Here is a 16,178-nt window from a genome sequence, read left to right on the forward strand (position 1 = left end):
AGTGAGGAGGAGGAGATGGAACTGGATCGGTCATGTCTTGAGGAAAAAACCAACAGAAGACTGCGCTGTGGCCCTTGGGACTCCAGAGCACGCAGCCGCAGACCGATCGAAGTGGAAGAACGATGTTCGCGCTTTGTGTGCCTCCTGGCAATGAGAGAATTCAGATCAGATCAGATGGGGCAAATAGCGACCTGTTGCTGCTGGAGGAGAACGACGACGTTCCTGTAGTGGAATGGGGGACAGTAAGGGTTGGCTGTGGCCTAATTTCAAACACCAGTCACACTTCAGGTTTTGCTGACATTACTAATATTATGCCTTAATTTAGAAAGCAAAACTTAAAAAAAAAAAAAAAAGAGAAACAATGACAAAAGCACAGCCAGCCCAGGGATTCACTCTTGGCACAGTCGAACTAGGGCTTCACTTGGCCCCAGGGGTGAAGCAGCACCGATGCTTCGCGACAGGCACTCTTCTGGACCAAGAGCAGTTGCAAACGCTGGAGAACCATGGTCTTCCTCACATGGCAGACGCAGGCCAGAAAGGAAAGCCATGCTGCTCCACAGTGAAAGGCGCTGTTTATGCCCCACGGCCTGTCACATCGGGGAGGGTGTCATGTTTTTTAGCACCTCTCAGCAGGTCAAAGTGAAGCACAAACACCTGCAATCCCTCTATACAGAAAAAGCGCGCAGCTGTCTGAGTCACAATTGTCACACACTTGCATGCAGACTACTGGTTTCTGAGGGGCAAGCCTATGTGTGATGTCATAAGCCAGCGGCATCAGTAGAGCCACTGCCAGCAGGGCTCCAGGCATGCCTTTGCTGCTTGCGCTGACCCCAGGTGGAGTGGTGGCAGGGCAGTGCTACCGCGAAGCATGTCCAGCACTGGCTGTATGAAGTCGCAGCTACGGGAAAGGTCTGGAAGGACGGCAGCAGCGGAGGCAAGCCGTTTGAAGCCTGTAAGGGACAGCCGCGTATCCGCGACTGAGGGTAGCCTCAAGGCCATGAGGGAAACCAAAGCAGTAGTCGTAGACATTGGCACAGGTTACTTCAAGTGTGGCTTTGCAGGGGACCCGTGGCCTTCCTGCATCGTTTCATCTGCAGTCGGTAAGCCCACACGGGAGACTGGGAGCAATCGAGAAGAAACCTTTGTTGGAAGAGAGCTTCAGAATAGCAGCGTACCCTTAACGCTCATCGAGCCAGTAAGGCATGGCATAGTGGTGGACTGGAATGGTGTCCAAGATACTTTGGAGCGTATTTTCCAGACGGAGATGAAGATTCAGCCAGAGGACCACGCTGTTCTGGTGTCAGTGCCTCCCCTGTGTTCCATCACCGACAAGGAGAGATATGCTGAGATGATGTTTGAAGGATTTCACGCGCCTGCCATGTACATTGCCTACCAGCCCCATTTATCCATGTACTCCTATGGAAAAACCTCAGCTCTCGTGGTGGAAAGCGGCCATGGTGCTTCGCACGTGGTTCCCATCTATGAAGGCTACATTATGCGTAGCATCACTGGGAGAGTAGATTACGCTGGCTTGGACGTCACACATTATCTCATGAAGTTACTAAATGAGTCTGGAAACGCGTTGACAGAACACCAGCTAAGCATCGTACAAGATCTCAAAGAGAACTGTTGTTACGCTTCTCTGGACCTTACACAGGACTTGGGTTTGCCTGTTCAGGAACAAGAAATGGATTATGAGCTGCCAGATGGACACTTCGTCACTCTAGGCAAGGAGAGATTCCTCTGTGCCGAAGCACTCTTCAAACCAGCCTTACTCGGCTTGCAGCAGCCGGGGCTTGTGCAGCTGACACTCAGCTGTCTCAAGAAGTGCGATGATGACGTCAGAAAAAAAATGGTGGGGAACATCCTGCTGTGTGGGGGCAGCACTGTGATGGAGGGCTTCGCCGACCGCTTCCAGATGGAACTGGCCAGGATGTGCCCCGGTGACAACCTCATCACAGCTGCGTCCCCTCAAAGAAAGTCATCTGTCTGGATTGGTGGGTCTATTCTGGCCTCCCTCCACTCCTTCCAGGAGCTCTGGGTTTACAGGAGTGAATATGAGGAATGTGGCCCTTCCTGCATTTTTAAGAAGTGCTTCTGAGGAAGACACTGGGTGCCTTAGAAAGACCAGTGGTGACAAAGGGTACCTGAATCAATTCAAGAGCACCTCCCTTTCCCCCCTTGCTGTAATTAAGAGATTTCTGCTGGAGCTGTATTATTTTTGTGATTTTGTGTGCTTGAAACAGGTTTTTTTCTTTTTTATTTTGTATTTAATGAAGCTAGACAGCAGATAGGTGACAAACTTCTACTCTAACAAGAGAATCAGGCTTCCATACAGCCACATTTCCTCAGAAATTGGGACATTTCTTAAGCTAACTCCATATTTCCGCATTAATGGCTTACTTCAATTCCTGATAACTGCATCTGTTTGCAAGAGCCTCCACAGAACTCAGAAGAGCAAATTCAACGTGTCTGTAAAGGCAGCAGCTAAGGCAGAATACATTTCAAGATGACATGCATCACTAAGAAAGCTAAAGAGCATCCTGGTAGAAATCAGGGGAAAGCAGACTCCTGGCTGCTGCTGAAAAGAAGCTAAGGTTCAGCAGCTGCCCAAGTGGGAGGCAGGAGGCCGGACACCCGCCCTGCAGGCTCACGGACAGGAGGGGCAGCTTCCAGCTCTACTGCTCCTGAGTCAAAGTTGACCCAGGAGGGAGAGGGGTAGGGGAAGACAATGGAGTTCAGGGATGAATTACCATATGAATGATTTAGAAGACTGGTCTTCCACCTGGATGGCAGATTTAAAGTGATTTTGCCTTGATGGGGGAACAGGAAAACACGTCCAAGACCACAGGGTCTTCAGCTTTGACCATCACCGTGATGGAAAAGCAGAACCCATATGCATACATGAAAGGAACTACTGTGTTTAGGCACAAGCATGAATCCTCAGTAAGCTGGCAGTAGTTTTATCTTTTCTTGGGTTCTTTAAAGAAGGAATTTCTTTCTAGACAATAGATTAGGCTGCGCAAGACCTCAGCACTTCCTGGCATCAGATTGAGGAATGTCAGGAATTAGTGGTGTCAGTGTCACATTTCAGTTGCGGGGCCAGATTCCTCCATACCCTGGAGAGAACCGCAGACTCCCTCATCACCCCTTTCTCCAGATCTGAAAGATGGCTTCTGTATTTCATCTTGGACTATGTCCTGCTACCATTTTGAAGACCCAGATCCAGTGAAACACTCCTACCCTGTACAGCATTTCATGCGTTTTGCCATCTCAAGGCTTTATTCTTGGAGAATCTCTTTCCAGTGTAGTCACAGTACTTGACAACAGGCTTAAGCCATCCCCACACCACCCGGAACAGGCCACGTAACTCAGAACAGCTGGAAATAAGACCACTCGAATGCTTCATGCAACACTGACAAAGGGTTGTTTTACCACTCCACTCCAACACCCCCAAGCCAGTATAGCACATACAACACAAGCCCACATGGCCACCCCAGTATGATGGAGTTCTCGCATCACAAAAACAATGATCTGCAGCACTGGACACGTGCTAATGCCATGCAGCAAGAGCACAGCCCATCGCTGGGTCATTGGATACCTCCGACAGACAGGAAGCGCCTTGTTTGTGCTGGCGTTTTTCCACAGCACCTAACCGAGATGGCTTGCATTGAACACAGCAGCTGCCAGGCCAGGATTAACCGAGGGAGAGGGGGGCTGCTACCGCTGAAAGGGTTTCCAGCCTCGCCTGCAGAGCCTGTTCCCTTCCTCTCCTTCCAGCGCTGCTGCTGTTACTTCTTGAGTCAGATGGCAGTAGTATTTTGGGGTAAAACCTAACTCTCAGTTATGAGGTTAGAGCAGTTTCCAGCTGAAACAGTTCTGCAGTAGCACATAGCATAACCAGGGTACAGTTGCTGCTCTGTCAGTGCCATACAGCAGCATTAGCTGATCTTTAAACTCAGATAATTTGGGTAGTATTACCCAGCAGTGTGTAACGCTGACACCCTCCCCCCCCCTCCAGTTTTATTCATGTTTTCCTCTACCCAAGGTCTCCCTGGTGCGAATGGGTATGCTTTCGGGACAGTAACGGCTGTTGGTACTGCAGGGTTCACTCTGATGTAACAAAGCGATTCTGATGAAAATCTGGTATTACCAACATCCAGCATCAACACAGAAAACACAACTCATTAGTTTAGCAACTACAACAATCTGCTATTGGTACAGATTTACTGGTGAGATCTCTGAACCAGGCTGAACAGCTTAAAATGTGACCTGTCATCATGGCAGGTACCATCCACGGGATGGAGTGATGGCAGAGAAAACAGCCAGTCCAGCACTGGTGGGGTTGCTTCATCCAGAAGGGAGGGAACAGTGGTGGGAGATGCTGGACTCAACCAGCAGCATTCAGAGCTGCACACCCTGTTACTCCCCAGCCTCACAAACCACCTCTGCAGTGGGACGCGAGTGGCTGTCCCCATTAGCATGATGCCATCCAGGTCACAGTCACAGCTGCATCAGGTGGAGGGACCTTTCACTTGCACAGCCCTGAGAACACTGTATCAGAAACGCCACGACAACAATGGTTTCTGTAAAGGTGTAATGAAATTATATGAACAGTTACAGTTCAGAGTCCACTGGGATTCCTTGGCTTTTAGTTATTGGAGAAGATGCAGTTTCCACTGCAGATTTTTATTGAGTTTTGGTGGAATAAGTAATTCTGGATCTGAAAGGCAAACAGGACAAGTGTCAGAACAGAGGGTAACAGCAATATGGTTTCTTCAGGAGCTGTCAACTACTTAGTTCACTTTTATCAAAGGACACCGAGAAGTCTCTGACACATAGCATTTCCCTTTAATGACTGATCACCAGCCTGCACGGAAGAGTGACCCAGCAGAACTGCTTACAGAAATAAATCTCTGTGGCACATCAAGTCCCCTCTCCATTCAGTGTTATCGTTCAGAACAAGGAGGCAACAATCAATGGCAGAAAGCAGAACCCCATTCATTCACCAGTAACTGGGACATCTTACACAACAGCCAGCTGGCTTTGTTAAGTGTGAATAAGAGGCACAAGGTCTTCTCTGGAGCCAGCCCTGGCAAGTGGCAATAGCCAGGTTGCATCTACAGGTTTATTAAAGGATTTCTCCAGGCAATTCAGGACTAGTAGGGGAAGAGACTGTAGGACTAGTGGGGAAGAGGGAAGAAAGAGGGGAGATGGGATCAGCCCTTGCTAGGTCTCTCAGCCCTAAGTTTGTTATTAGCTGGAAGGACTTAAAGATGGCAAAGCACCACGACAGACTGCAGCCTGGTCTGGTCAAGAGCCTGGCCTGGCTGCCAAAGCCAGACAGAAAAATTCAGCGGGTAAGTTACAAGCAGAATTATCTAATACATTCCCAAAGAAATCAGACTTCCAATTCCCTCACAACAGACAGACACTACACACACAGGAAGCCAGGAGCACAATTCAGACAGTAGTTTTAGCACAGGACTTCAGAGCAAATAAAACCTTATTAAGGCAGCTGCTCACTTGCCACAAGGTGGGAGGGTACACCATAAAGAAAAGCAAGAAATTCCTACAACTGAATAAATGCTACAACTGTTGGCAGGTAGCAATGCTTGGAGAGCCTCAAAGCCTGCTGAACCTCACTGACATTTCACACCCACACCTAACTCAAAGCCTCAACTTACCTTGTACAACAGGAGTCACCATCCTCTTCTGCTGATAGGCAGCCATAATGCTGTTTGCAGTTGAATTGGGTCCCAGGACCTGTATGAAGAAGCAAGACCCATGTTGCAACCTGCACAAAGCAAGGCTAAGAGCAGGGATACCTACAAAGAAAACTCTGCTGTTAGTCTCCAGAAGCAGAAGCAGCTGCCTGCAGGAGACCTCACAGTACAAAGTGACCAGCGATATGTGATCAAAGCCCAGTAATGTCTCAGAAAAGTTAACACAGAGGCAGAAAGAGAGAACTGCTTTCGGACAGCTGCTCAGGACACAGAAGCCTTAGCCCAGCACCTACTTCTTCCGAGCACTCTAAGTGTCATCACTTGGCAGGACTACTTTCATTACGGTGCCAGAAATATTTGAAGTTCATTTGAGAGTCTCAGCTCCCTGTCACATAGAACAGTTTTAGTCTGTCCTTAAAGTCTTGCTAATCAGTAGCTAGGGAAAAGATACTGGGGAATATCTCATGTTCACCATGAATGCTCAGAATCTACTTATTAAAGATTTTTACTTTGGAAGGGAACTAAGCGCATCCCTCATGATCTCCTTTTTCTGCATGAAGCTGAAGCTTGGAAGCCTGACATAACCCTTCTTTTTGCAATATACTCCTTATGATATCCTGGTTCAGACTAAGCTGACCAGTCTGGTAGCTTTTCACTTCACAACACCAGGTCGGACGACCACTACTCCAGTACATAAAAGCTGTGCTAACACTTCAACCATCAGGCCTAAAAAAGAAAATAGTGCCCCTATGTTCTACAAATTGCTTAAGACAGAGCTTATGAAAAGAAGTCACCACTAGGACAAGGTAGCACAAGCCTTATGAGACCTCATCATGTCCAATGTGGCATTCGGTGCAAGGGCCACAGCAGGCTATACCTGTTATACCCATCTACACTACAGTGTACTGACTTGGCAGGTACTGCACAGAATATCTATTTGACCTCTACAGAAAAAAAGCAGATCTGGAAAGCCAGGGAAGGATTCCAGACTCTTTGCTGGAGAATGCAAAATACTGCTAAATACTTGGTATTGTATGACAGGTGTAAGGGGTATTGCAGATGAGAACAGACCGGGTTGACAGAGCTCTGCTGCAGTTCTGGAGTCCAGACTTCTGGGATTGAGGTCTCCATCAACTGCAAAACATCTTCCAGGACTTGCTGCAGTGCCCCAGCTTGCCCATCGTAGCCAAACAGCACAAGCTGCTTCAGAAGGATGTGTATTTCTCCTGCAGGATGGAACAGAAGAACAAACAATAGCAACACAGGCATGCTAAATAAACAGCTGTATTTCTCTCGTATCAGGGCACAAGAAGGGGAGCAAATCAGAACTGATTCTGTCCCTACACAGCCCCTACTGTGCCCGAGTACAACTGTGAGACAAATCTGTCATGGTACTAACAAGGCCTCACTCCTCCACTCCCAAACTTCAAATGTGGAGATCTCACACTACTAGGTGTTCTTCCAGGCACAGAGGCAGATGAACTAAATCAAGGTCCAACACAGATGGTCTGTCCTGGTTTCAGCTGGGATAGAGTTAATTTTCTTCTTGGTAGTCGGTATGGTGCTGTGCTTTGGGTTTAGGATGAGAACAATGTCGATGATACACTGTGATGTTTTGTTTCTTGCTGAGTAGTGCTAAGTAGTTGCTAAATAGGTGCTAAGTAGTGCTTACACCGGTCAAAAAACTTTCAGCTTCCCCTGCTCTGCGGGGGTGGGGGAGGGGGCCAGGGCAGGGGGACGGACGGACAGACTACGGCACGGGACACGAGATGGGGGGGGGCGGGGCGCTGGGAGGGAGCACAGCCGGGGGGCCTGACCCAGACCGGCCAAAGGGCTATTCCATACCATATGACGTCATGCTCAGTATATAAGCTGGGGAAAGAAGAAGGAAGGGGGGAACATTCGGTGTGATGGCGCCCTGCTTTCCTGGGGATGGCCGAACACCTGCCTGCCCGTGGGAAGTAGCGAATTAATTCCTTGTTTTGCTTTGTTTGCGTGTGCAGTTTTTTGCTTTACCTATTTAACTGTTCTATTTTGCTTCGATTATTAAACTGTTCTTATCTCAACCCAAGAGTTTTCTGCCTTTTACCCTTCCGATTCTCTCCCCCATCCCACCAAGGGGGGAGTGAGCAAGCGGCTGCGTGGTGCTGAGTTGCTAGCTGGGGTTAAACCACAACATGGTCTTACGGACCAGTCAGCTTCTCTCCCCAGCATACCCATTAAGAACAATAGAGGGCACACTGCCTCAGTTGTCCCCACAAGCTGCGGAGTGGATTAAGATCATCAAGTGTCCTACCCTTCACAGTCTCAACAGCACGAACATTTTCTCCCAGGGCTTCCAGAAGGGCCATATCTTCAAAAGGACTCCCCTCCTTCAAGCTGTATCTCTTGCGTTCAGCCTTGCGCCGGTTCTTTGAGGATCGTCTGAAAAGGAGGATGCTTAATTATAGCATGCACAACAGGATTAGCTGTAACAGGGTAAGTCTGAAGGAACATCAACAGTGTGCATGAAACTTGTTACTCAATTCCTTACTCTCTCCAGTGAGAGGGGACTGCACATAAGCTTATGTATCCTTGTGTCAATGCTACTCAACCAATAGCCTTTGTGGTCTGAAACACAAGTCAGTAGTTGGGCTGTTTCTCTACTACAAAAAGGACTACTCTGTGTTCCAGCAAGGTTAAAGCATTGCTCTAAGCACAAAATAGGGTAAATTGTTTGGCAGTAGTCACTATCAGGCAAAGCTGAGCTCCACTTAAAACAATTTGGTGCCAGGGTCTGTGCTTGCCTGTGCACATTTTCATTTCTGCTATTTCCACAAGCTGTGCACTAATACAACTCAGGTCCTGCCCATTATCACAGGAAAGCAACTTCTAATCATAGGCCAGTACTAGTTGCATAATGTCCCCAAATGATCAGCACGCTCTGACACAGGTATGCTGAATACTAAGGTTGCATTCTCTTCCTCTTTTCATCTGTGCCACAGAAAGTGCCCTAAAAAGTCCAAACTTTTCTCACAACTGTATTTTTCCACATTTCAGCTAGGGAATTCAGAAGCGGTCCCACAGACTACACGGGCCTCTAGCACACCCCACCCCACGCTGCAGCTCACATTCGTAACAGCACTCAAAAGCAACACAGACGCCCACTGCGGGAAGACATCGGTATGCGATTTAGTAGCAACCCCCACCCATCAAGTGCAAAACCTAGGACAAAGAGCACAAGCCATGCGCACAAGCTGTTAATGTTTGAGGAGCTCTGCCCACATTCTGCGTGAGGCTTCCTACAGCCAGCTATTCTGGCAATGTGCCCGACATCCACAGAGCCAGCTCCTGCCCAGAGCCTGTGTTCAGAGCTCCTCTGCTGGGCACTCAGTTCCTGTTGCACTAGAGCTTCTGGCATTTTCTGCTCTCTCCCTTGCAATAAGAGTTAAAATAACCACAAAATGCCTGTAATTAAAGCAGCTTCAAGGCATGCACAGCTGCGAGGAGCACGCCAAGCATGAGCAAGCTGCCCTCCCAAATGCTGATGCCAGGGCAGCCACTACCTAATTTGGAGGCAGATACCTACGCCGATATTCTTGAATTGCTGTGTGAATATTTGCTGTTCATGTCGCTGGCTGTCACAACACTGCTGGTTTCAGAGAAAAGATCCAATTCGGGGCAGTTTGGCATTTCATAATCTGCAAAACATGTTAATAAGTGTCACAGCATGGAAAAAGGTCACAGTTATTCCAAGCTTTCTCTCTGGTAATCTATGTAGCTTGTTGGAGAAGCAGATTGGGCAGATTCATTCTACCTGCTGGCTTTTCGGAGCCTTTTCGGCTCTCAACCCCACTCAGTCAGCACATGAGAAGAAACAGCAATCGTGAGAAGAACACTGCTCCTCTGCCCTGGTGGGGATTGTGATATTAAACAGCAGAGGGATGACAATCTCACTGCAGCAAATCTGGACCAGGACAAAGCATTCTGCTCTCAGAAAACTTCCCTGAGCCTGTGTGAGCTGGCAGGTGAATATGCCTCATAGGTACTCAGCACAAAGGACATGCTGAGCACTGCCTGACCCAGCCAAGCTGGCACTGTGGAGACAATGCTGTGTCATTTTGAAGAGCTTTCAGGTGCATTTTGATCCCATGAAAGCTGTGACACAGATAGCACTGAGAACAAAGCTGTCTTTACAGAATGAGCAAGGTCAAACCATCACAGTCCAAGTACAGTGTGAGGAGGCGGTGAGAAGAATACTGTTCTTCTGTTGTAGATACCACGGGAGCTAGGAGAGCACACAGCTCCACCAGGGCAAATGGCAACCACAAAGAAAAAGATGATCACAGTTACTAATGCATAGAAAGCCATATGCATTTCAGTACCAACCCTGCAGGCTCTCACAAGCCTTCTCCTTCAGCTCTCGGACCACTTGCAGGCGACTCTTATGGCGAAGAAATGCTGTTTTCTGAGAATCTAGGAATATCAGCTGACTCTTCTGAGCTGCTCAATAAGAAAATCAGAACACAAACATTTGTGCAAGAGAACCAGAAAAGCATTTTTTTTACACAAGAAGTTTGAAGGAGCACAGTCCTTCAACAAGCTCAGAAGTCAGATGCAAAGCACACAAGTGGAAGGAAATTCAAAGCTTATAATACAGGAGCTCACCAAACAAGATGCACCTGGATGCGGAGTGAATTAACCTGCCACACAAGCATTTTCTAGAACAAGAGTCTGTTTCTGATACATGAAGAGCAGAAAGCTCTGTGGCCAAATCTCTTTACATTAATTAGGTTTGAATTAAAGAAAAAAATCCCTCATCTCACAAAGCCTACTGCCCATAGCATGAAAAGGAAAAACAACCAAGAGTAACGAACCATCCTTCCTGGATGGAAGGGAGAACACAGCTATCAAATCATATTTTTCAGAAACTACTCATAAAAGCTTATAGGACAACCAGCAATTTTCTTAGTCCATAGTTCTGCTGCAACATGTGCTCTGGAACGAGGACTGTCCTGCTTGTTCATGGACATGCAGACACAGACCCCTTTGCAGTTTGTGACTGTGGGGTCTGGAAAAGCTCAAAAGGAGCCTGACTAGGCTAAAAAGAGCCCATGACACTGCAGGGCTTCAAGCTGCATTGAGTAGAGCCAAATGCAGCTAACTGGGCAGCATCAGTTAGGCAGAATCAAAGCATCCTTCCATACAGCTTCCAGTACTGGAGTGTTGGGACTTCCCACAGACCCAGTAAAGACCTTCTTCAGCCTCTATAGCCCAGAGAAATCTCAGATTCCTGCACAGATTCACCTTCCAAAATAGCAGGTTTGAAGTTGGTCTCCAAGATATCCAGTCTACCATACTTGTGAATCTGGATCAGGGAAAGGAAACAAGGTATTATTTAAGGATCTAACCCAGATCCCATCCCTCTGTTCTTGCACGGTAAAGAAATACTTCCACTCTGGTTTTTGTGCTCTGAAATGTCTTACCAGTCTTAAAGCCTCTTCCCAGAGAGCCCCTTCTAAGAGCAGGAGTACAGCCTCTTCATAGTCCTAGAAGGAAAGAGCAACCACCTACTGCTACTGATGTTAGTAATACACATTCAAGTAGCACCTATTCAGATGCACATTTCTATGCAGCAGTATCACAGTCAGGACAGGAAAACACTGCTGTGCCAGGTACTTTGAAGTGCTGACATAAAAAAACCCCAACAAACTATGTCATTTCTCCCATGCTGTGGGGAAATCCCTCTGGAACTCCGTCTTCCTTACACCAGCCCTCATGCTTCAGCTCTCTGAGACAAAAGCTTTTCATACCAAAACAGAGGCAGCTTCAGGAGGTGGAAAAACTCAGGGACATAGCATTCATCCCCACCCTGCTCACTGCATCACCTGGACCTCCTCTGCCCTCCCCAAGAGAGCCCATGGCACAGACTGTTTTGCTGTCAGCATGCATGGAGTCACATGTGGCCCAGGAGAACAGACAAAACACAGATGGCGTATCTCTCCGACAGAGAATACGACTGGGGCACAGACAAGAGGGTGATTACATTACCTGAGTGTACTGCTCCAGGAGTATGGCTGCCTCTGCATGCTTTCTCTGTTCAACTAGTTTTCCTACAAGAAAGGGTGGAGTTCAGCTTTTCAGGAGCAGCTGGATTTTGTGCCACAAAACTACAAAGCAGGGGAAAATCCCACTCACTGAAGCACTTTCTACCTGCTCACACACTTAGTCAATCTGCTCAGTAAAAAGAAGGGCTGCCTGATGCCAAGAATTCATCAACTTGCAACATCAACAGCCAGTCGCCTGTGAAATTGCTAGTGCACGTCCCTCAAGGCCAGCTGGAGAACATTTTCTCCCCCAGTCTGAGACAGAAATAGTGAAGAGTGTCTTAAGTGGAGGAGGCCAGGATGTAAAAAGGAAATATCTCTTAAAAGCTTCAGTGTATTGCAGCCTTGCTATCTGCAGGGAGCACTTTGCCACCTGCTCTCTGTGGTATAGACAACAACCATCAAGCGTGTGGGATTCAGGGCTTCCAATCCCCTAAAAGTCAGAACCAGCTTTGGCACTGATCAGTATGCTAGGATGCAATGTAAGAGAGCAAGTGATACACAACACCAGGGAAAAAAAAAAGAAATTACCCAAGCAAAGCAATCTCATCCAAGACAGCTTGTGTCTGCTCATTTCGCTAAATTACAGTTGTGATTTAAGAGGGGCACCAAAAAAGGTATTAAAGGCAAAACATGAAGGATCCAAATTGCAAGAAGTGACAGAAAAAGAAAACACTGGAATGTTCAACTCTGGAAGACTACATTCGCAGGAGCCATATTCCCACCGTGTAAGTGGGCCCTTGATAAACTGCCTCTGAGTAAGGCAGAAGTCAGGATGATGTTCCATTTCTCTTGCTGAAATATATGCCAGGTCCACAACACATCTCACGCATGCAGTCTGCTATGTCCTAGTGAGCACAAAGTCTGAGGCCAGCCACCTTTTGCTCCTGCAGTAGGATGGCACATAGCTTTACATGTACCAGTTTGTCCTAGCTGCTAGCAGGCTTTCAGGAGAAAACACGAAGACGCAGCTCTGAATTATCCAATAGCCTTTAGGGCCTGTGACTAGGCACAGTACTTATGCCGCTGATGTCTAGAGGTCTCAGTCATGTCAGACACTTCAAAGAATCCCCATTCCCTGAGATTAACCAAAGAGGCAATTTGGAATAGTGTTCAGCAACCAGCTGCAAGGAAGAAATGTAAGAAGCAGTCAGCATGGGGCAGCCAAGGCCACAGCTAACTTGGCAACTCCTGGGTGCCTACCAGCTCAGCTCTAATATCTTTTGGTTCCTTTGAGAAACAAAGGTGATGTGCAAACACATAAACCCTTGGGAAACATGGGATCTTTGTTCTCCCTTTAAGAAAAACACTGAAGACTGAGGTTTTCACTAAATTTTAGGAAAAATCAAAATGAACCAAAAGTAACAGCAGCCAGTTTTGCTCTGCACACTTCCATCTCCTCAAGGCCTACCTGCCATGCTCCGTGCCAGGCTGGACAGCTCATCCTTTGTGTAACCAAGCCGTGACGCCATGCACAGGGCTTGCTGCCAGCTGCCACTGTTCTGAAAAGCATCAAGTGCTTTTGCAAAGATGCCAGCACGAGCAAATATCAATGCAGCCTGTTCATATAGCTGCTTCTGAATCAAGTACTCCCCATATGCATCGCTGATATCCTGCAAGAAAGGGACAAAAGAGAAATAAGAAATCAGCTGTAGAGCCAGTAGCAGTCCTCCATTAGTAAAAATTAAGTGCCCATCAACAAAAGCCTATTTCCCCCTCTCCCAAGGAACCTCCAGGCACAATGTTCCTACCCCATTTCGAACTTGATATCAAGCCAAGGGCTGATGATTAGCACGTGGAGACATTTCACAGAGCTAAAGCAAGAGACATGGGGAGGTGCATAACCTCCAAGCCAAAGGCTGGGTAAACTACATATTGCAGGAAATCATCCCCTTCTTCCCCACTCACATGAGCGGTTTTTCTTAGAACGTCTCCCTGAACCAACTTACTCCAGGAGTCAAACACTGGCACAAGGGAGGATGCAAGCCCTGCAACTCTACAGACACAGGCTGCTGTGAATCAATAACCTGAGCTTCACTATGCTATTCAAAGCTCATAATCTCCATCAAGGAGGGGCGGGTGGATTTGACTGGAAGAGTACAGAAGGAACAGAAGGAATAAAGACAGACTTCCAATGAGTCAGAGTCAGGAACAGACCTCCCTCATAAGGAAAGAGTCCTTTCTGCTTTCACCGTGTTGCAAACAGACTGAGTTTTTCTATTTCCCCTCTTACTTCTTCATCTACTTCTTTTACAAAGGCTTGTGTGTTGTGTATTTACAATATCTAAATTAAATTATATTAAATGCATTCATTCACATTTTACCTCAGCCTTGGGCAAGCTAAAGTTCTTCAATAATACTGAAACCAACAAAGGACACTACATGCTGGGAAACAGCACACCTACAAGTGCCCCAGGCTCTCTAGCACTCTTCAGAATAGTTTAAGGATAAAAAAGTGTCCCCACACAACCTGCAAGTGCCAGAGAGAAAGCTGGCATCACAGAGGTCAAAACAGGAAGAAAAGTCTTTCCGTGGTAACGGGAGTTCTCCAGCACACCACAAGACAGTGCAGCAGAAACCAGACTCCCAGGTGCTCTCCTGGTCACGGGATCAAAGAAATAACAGCCATTCCTACAATGACCAGACCTCGCAGGGTCAGTGCTGAGAGTCATTCCAGCTATTATCTCAGAGGAGGGTCTCAGACAGCACAGGAATAGCAATGACCTGCAGAACTTGAACGCAAGCAAGTGCTGTCTCATTCCTGCTCTCACTCAAGGTGCCAAGGACGTGCAAACACACGCGTGAGAGAATAAAAAGCTTGCACACTGCAGTGTCACATGCTTACACACCTTGTACTCCTGAGTGCTAGAGGGGTACAGCTTCAACGCTTCACAATACTGATTCTGATCCTTCACCAAGTTCAGAAATTCAGAGAAGTGTTCAGGACCTGCAGAAATAATTTATTTTTCATAGCAATAAAAAAGAAAGCACGTGGCTCCCAGCCAGTCTGGGTTCATTGCATTAAGAAAGAACTAGAGGTGGCTGGGTGGAAGAGCACAAAAGCACCTATTCTACTATTGTAAAATCAAGGTGGTCATTTCCTTGAGGTTTGTTCCACTTTTGCCAGCAGTATTAACTGGGGACAAGTCACCTACAACAGGAACAAAACAAGACTTATGCTTCACGATCACAGAACAGTAAACATTCTCACTCCTTTCTTCCTGCGCCAAGCTACACTACAAAAAACATGTTGCAGAAGTAAGTTAACCATGCACTACCAGGAGGGAAGATGACCTTGTGCAATCCTTCTCTTTCTTCAGCTATTGTGTAAGAGCCCCCCAAAGGCTCTCCAAAATGGAAATGTTCCACTGCAGAATTTCTCCTTAGAGATGCTGCATGTGCAGGACACCTACCACATTTGCTGAGGTGCCCAAGAGCTTTTGTGTATCTCTTCAAGTGTCTGTCTATTGTATATCGCTGATAATTGGTTTCCATTTTCCGGAGGGTATTTAAGAAGGGCAAGTATTCTTTCGGGTCCTGCAAAGAATAATAAAAACTGCAGTTGAGCTAATCTGGTAAGATCCTTATTTGCCCCCATTGTCACCAACAGACAGTCCCATATTTGAAATTGTACAATAATACACTAAAAAAGCTTTTTTTTTTTAATGTAAGCCATCTTAAAGCATCAATTCTGTATATGTACTCTTGCCAGGAACAACTAACTTAAATTACCAGGCTCCCACATGGACTTCAGCAGTATCTAAAGGCTGGTGCCATTTAAAATTCAAGGCTACGTATCATAACAAATATTGTTTGCTATTAGCTATTATAATGTATAAATTTGCAGCTGTAAAGCTGATCAATTTCCCCCATGCCAAAGGTCATGAAACCTGTTAACATGAATAGGGTGTTTTAATTGATGGACAGCAGGCTCTGCTATAATTCTAGGAAACTCTGAATATCCTGATGGGCATTTCCATTCAGAGATTTCAAATTAAACCTGCTGGAAGATACACACTATTATCGTGGCCACCACCAAATAATCAAGAATCAAGAGTACAGAACTGGGAACGTAAGGCATGCAGTCACAACACTTCAGACCACAGTCCCTCCCTTCCCCTGAGCTACTTTGCCGTGCTGCTCTAGAAGAGCCCTATTTCACCTTGAGCACAAGCAAGTTTCCAAAGCTGTGCTCAAGAAGTACTAAGGGATGCAGAGACATGCCACCTTCCCAGCATCATCCCAAGCACACACAGGACTTCTGAGCAACTTAAATCCTGCCTGGGTAGAGAACTATGACTAACAAAACATGTGGGCTGATCCGCAGACTACAAAGAACCTTTGGAAACGCAGAAAAATAGTTCCT

General features: G+C 46.9%; 2 protein-coding genes across 3 annotated transcripts in view; one reads left to right on the forward strand and one right to left on the reverse strand.

Annotated features, from left to right (window-relative positions):
• Positions 1–322: 322 nt before the first annotated feature.
• LOC309602953 (actin-like protein 7A) lies at positions 323–4,057 on the forward strand. The gene has a single exon (XM_082337134.1). The coding sequence runs from the start codon at positions 869–871 to the stop codon at positions 2,099–2,101; it is 1,233 nt and encodes a 410-aa protein (XP_082193260.1). The 5' UTR covers positions 323–868; the 3' UTR covers positions 2,102–4,057.
• A 187-nt stretch (positions 4,058–4,244) lies between these two features.
• Positions 4,245–16,178, reverse strand: part of ELP1 (elongator acetyltransferase complex subunit 1) — a 32,821-nt gene continuing 20,887 nt past the window's right edge. Inside the window, exons 25-36 of one of the 2 annotated variants that reach the window (XM_082337132.1) lie at positions 15,226–15,349; positions 14,662–14,759; positions 13,224–13,425; positions 11,757–11,818; positions 11,192–11,254; positions 11,013–11,073; positions 10,095–10,208; positions 9,295–9,406; positions 8,023–8,150; positions 6,798–6,952; positions 5,688–5,766; positions 4,245–4,723 (exon numbers count right to left, since the gene is read on the reverse strand). In XM_082337132.1, coding sequence (XP_082193258.1) covers positions 4,656–4,723; positions 5,688–5,766; positions 6,798–6,952; positions 8,023–8,150; positions 9,295–9,406; positions 10,095–10,208; positions 11,013–11,073; positions 11,192–11,254; positions 11,757–11,818; positions 13,224–13,425; positions 14,662–14,759; positions 15,226–15,349 — 1,266 coding nt within the window. In that variant the 3' untranslated portion in view covers positions 4,245–4,655. The remainder of the gene's footprint in view (positions 4,724–5,687; positions 5,767–6,797; positions 6,953–8,022; positions 8,151–9,294; positions 9,407–10,094; positions 10,209–11,012; positions 11,074–11,191; positions 11,255–11,756; positions 11,819–13,223; positions 13,426–14,661; positions 14,760–15,225; positions 15,350–16,178) is intronic. The other variant, XM_082337133.1, reaches the window with a different exon arrangement.

This window comes from Platalea leucorodia (genome assembly GCF_965183815.1).
Source record: "Platalea leucorodia genome assembly, chromosome: Z".
NCBI lineage: Eukaryota > Metazoa > Chordata > Aves > Pelecaniformes > Threskiornithidae > Platalea > Platalea leucorodia.